Source organism: Dichomitus squalens, assembly GCF_000275845.1.
Source record: "Dichomitus squalens LYAD-421 SS1 unplaced genomic scaffold DICSQscaffold_66, whole genome shotgun sequence".
Taxonomy (NCBI): domain Eukaryota; kingdom Fungi; phylum Basidiomycota; class Agaricomycetes; order Polyporales; family Polyporaceae; genus Dichomitus; species Dichomitus squalens.
This window is the reverse complement of record NW_006766948.1, coordinates 122027-124033: the sequence shown is the minus strand read 5'-3', so window position 1 is coordinate 124033 and position 2007 is coordinate 122027. Positions and strand designations below refer to the sequence as shown.

At 54.4% G+C, this 2007-nt stretch overlaps 1 protein-coding gene across 1 annotated transcript; it reads right to left on the bottom strand.

The window, feature by feature from the left end:
- Positions 1-215: 215 nt before the first annotated feature.
- Positions 216-1439, bottom strand: DICSQDRAFT_70656 (uncharacterized protein; the record flags this gene model as incomplete). Its single annotated transcript, XM_007370373.1, has 1 exon — positions 216-1439. The coding sequence occupies one exon, from the start codon at positions 1437-1439 to the stop codon at positions 216-218; it is 1224 nt and encodes a 407-aa protein (XP_007370435.1).
- Positions 1440-2007: the final 568 nt, after the last annotated feature.

The following is a 2007-nucleotide window of genomic DNA, read 5'->3' as shown; positions in this document are numbered from 1 at the left end:
GGTGGTGAGAGGGAGTTTGTGCCTCTTCGCGAAATTCCGGTTAAGGAGAGAGGCGCTTGCTCCGCAATCGATGAACGCATGAGCTCCAACACTTGTAGACTCGTACTCAATGCTGCCCGGGATAAGAATAGATTGACGTCGTCGTTCTGTAGTGGCAACAAACGAGATACTAATACAGTCAGAGGGCAGTTCTTCTGTCGGCGAAGACTGCCCGTTCAAAAACCCTCATCCGAATCGCCTACGTCGACCTGACTGATCGTTTTGTCAGGTGTGGCTTCGCCATTGTCTTCATCGTCAGCGACCTCGCCATCCTCTAGTTCATCGACCTTGCGCACCTTCCGCTTCTTCTGTCCAGGCTGTCGTCCCTTAGCACGATTGTCCGCCTTCTTCTTAAGGCAGTCACGTGCGATGTGACCAGTCTTGTGGCAGTAGAAGCATTGCTTCTTCTCTCTGTCTTCCTTCATGGCTGGAGCGTCGACTCGTCGTATGGAGTTAGTACGAGCGGACTGTCCCTTTGTGCCTTGACCCTGCCGGTCGTTGCGAGAGCGTCCCTCGAGTTGGCGCAGGTGTCGTTCCTCGTAGTTGGAGTGTTCGATCTCCAACACCCGTGCTGCCCACTCATTAACGGTGGTGGGGATGGGGTACGTGAGGCGAACCCGTCGTCGCATGCTTTCTGGGAGACGCTCCTTATAAAAGGACAGCTGAGCACTGTCTTCGAGTATACCGGCGAGGGCGCAGAGGCGGAAGAATTCCGCATTGAAGGTGTCTGGTGCGGCAGGTCGATAGTCGAGGTGGTACAGCTTGGAGGCGGCCGTAGCGGCTTCCTCGATGGGCTGGAAGGTCTGTTGTAAGACCGTCTCGAATGCATTCCAGGTGTTCCAGCCGTTTTGTCGGGCCTGAGCGATGTATCCGTCCTTCCAGGTGATCACCTTCGGTCCGTCCATGAACGTTAGAGCGGTGACGATGCGGCTCTGGTCGGTGGCGTAGTCGGCTGGGCGTGCTTCAAAGAACAGGAAGAGTTCATTGAGGAAGGTGCGTAGATTGTCGCGGTCTCCGTCAAAAACATTGGGTGCGCGGACTTTGGTTCGTCCAGCGACGATGCCTGGTGCGTTAAGAGGAGCCACAGGTGGTGGTCCGCCGGGTCCCTGAGGAGGTCCGCCACCCGGAGGGGGTCTGCCGCCGTGGGGAGGTCCACCGCCTTGCGGAGGTCCGCCAGGTCCTTGAGGCAAACCAGAGGGTGTAGGTGGCCGACCAGGCGGTGCAGCAGTAGTAGGTGGTATCACAGGTGGTGCTGTCGGGACTCCACTGCTGGCGTAGTGAGTGGTTTGACCGGGTTGGGCCCCGGTCGCCTGGCGTAGCGAGGAGATGCTGTCTTGGGGAGTGAACAAGTTTCTGAGTTGGAAACTGGGGAGGCTAGAACGGGGTGGTACTGCGGACATAGTGGCGTCTACGAGTTCTGTTGTCGTATCCGCGTCGCTGTCTGGTTCGTCCGGGTGTGCGTGGAGGAGACCGCGGAGAGGGGTGACGGTTTCTTCGTCGTCTCGAGGAGCGGGGCTGTCTTCCGACAGGGGTGTAGCCTCGGTGGGCTCGTTCGCTACGTCTGGTAGGGAACTAGTGCGATGGGTAGCAGGGCTACGCGGACATCTGTAAAAACCACCTTTGCGAATTACACCTATTCAGTACAAATTAGCTCTTGATAGACACAGTAGTTGAATAGTGAAAAATAGTGCAAAATCGAGAGGTCCCCAAAAATAATTGCACTATTTTGCACTATTAATGCAAATTCGTGCAAAGTAGCACTATAGTAGACGGAAATAGTGCTACAGTAGACGTTGATAGTAGTGGATAGAGTGGGTCCATAATTTCTGAATAGTGTAGAAATGCTTAATATGACCTCAAAACCATCTGTTTATAAGCCCCAGATGCATTTAAAGTGCTGGAAAAAATATTATAAAAAAGTGTCCTCACCCAGTCTTGAACCCCCAACCCCACTTTCAGATAGTACTA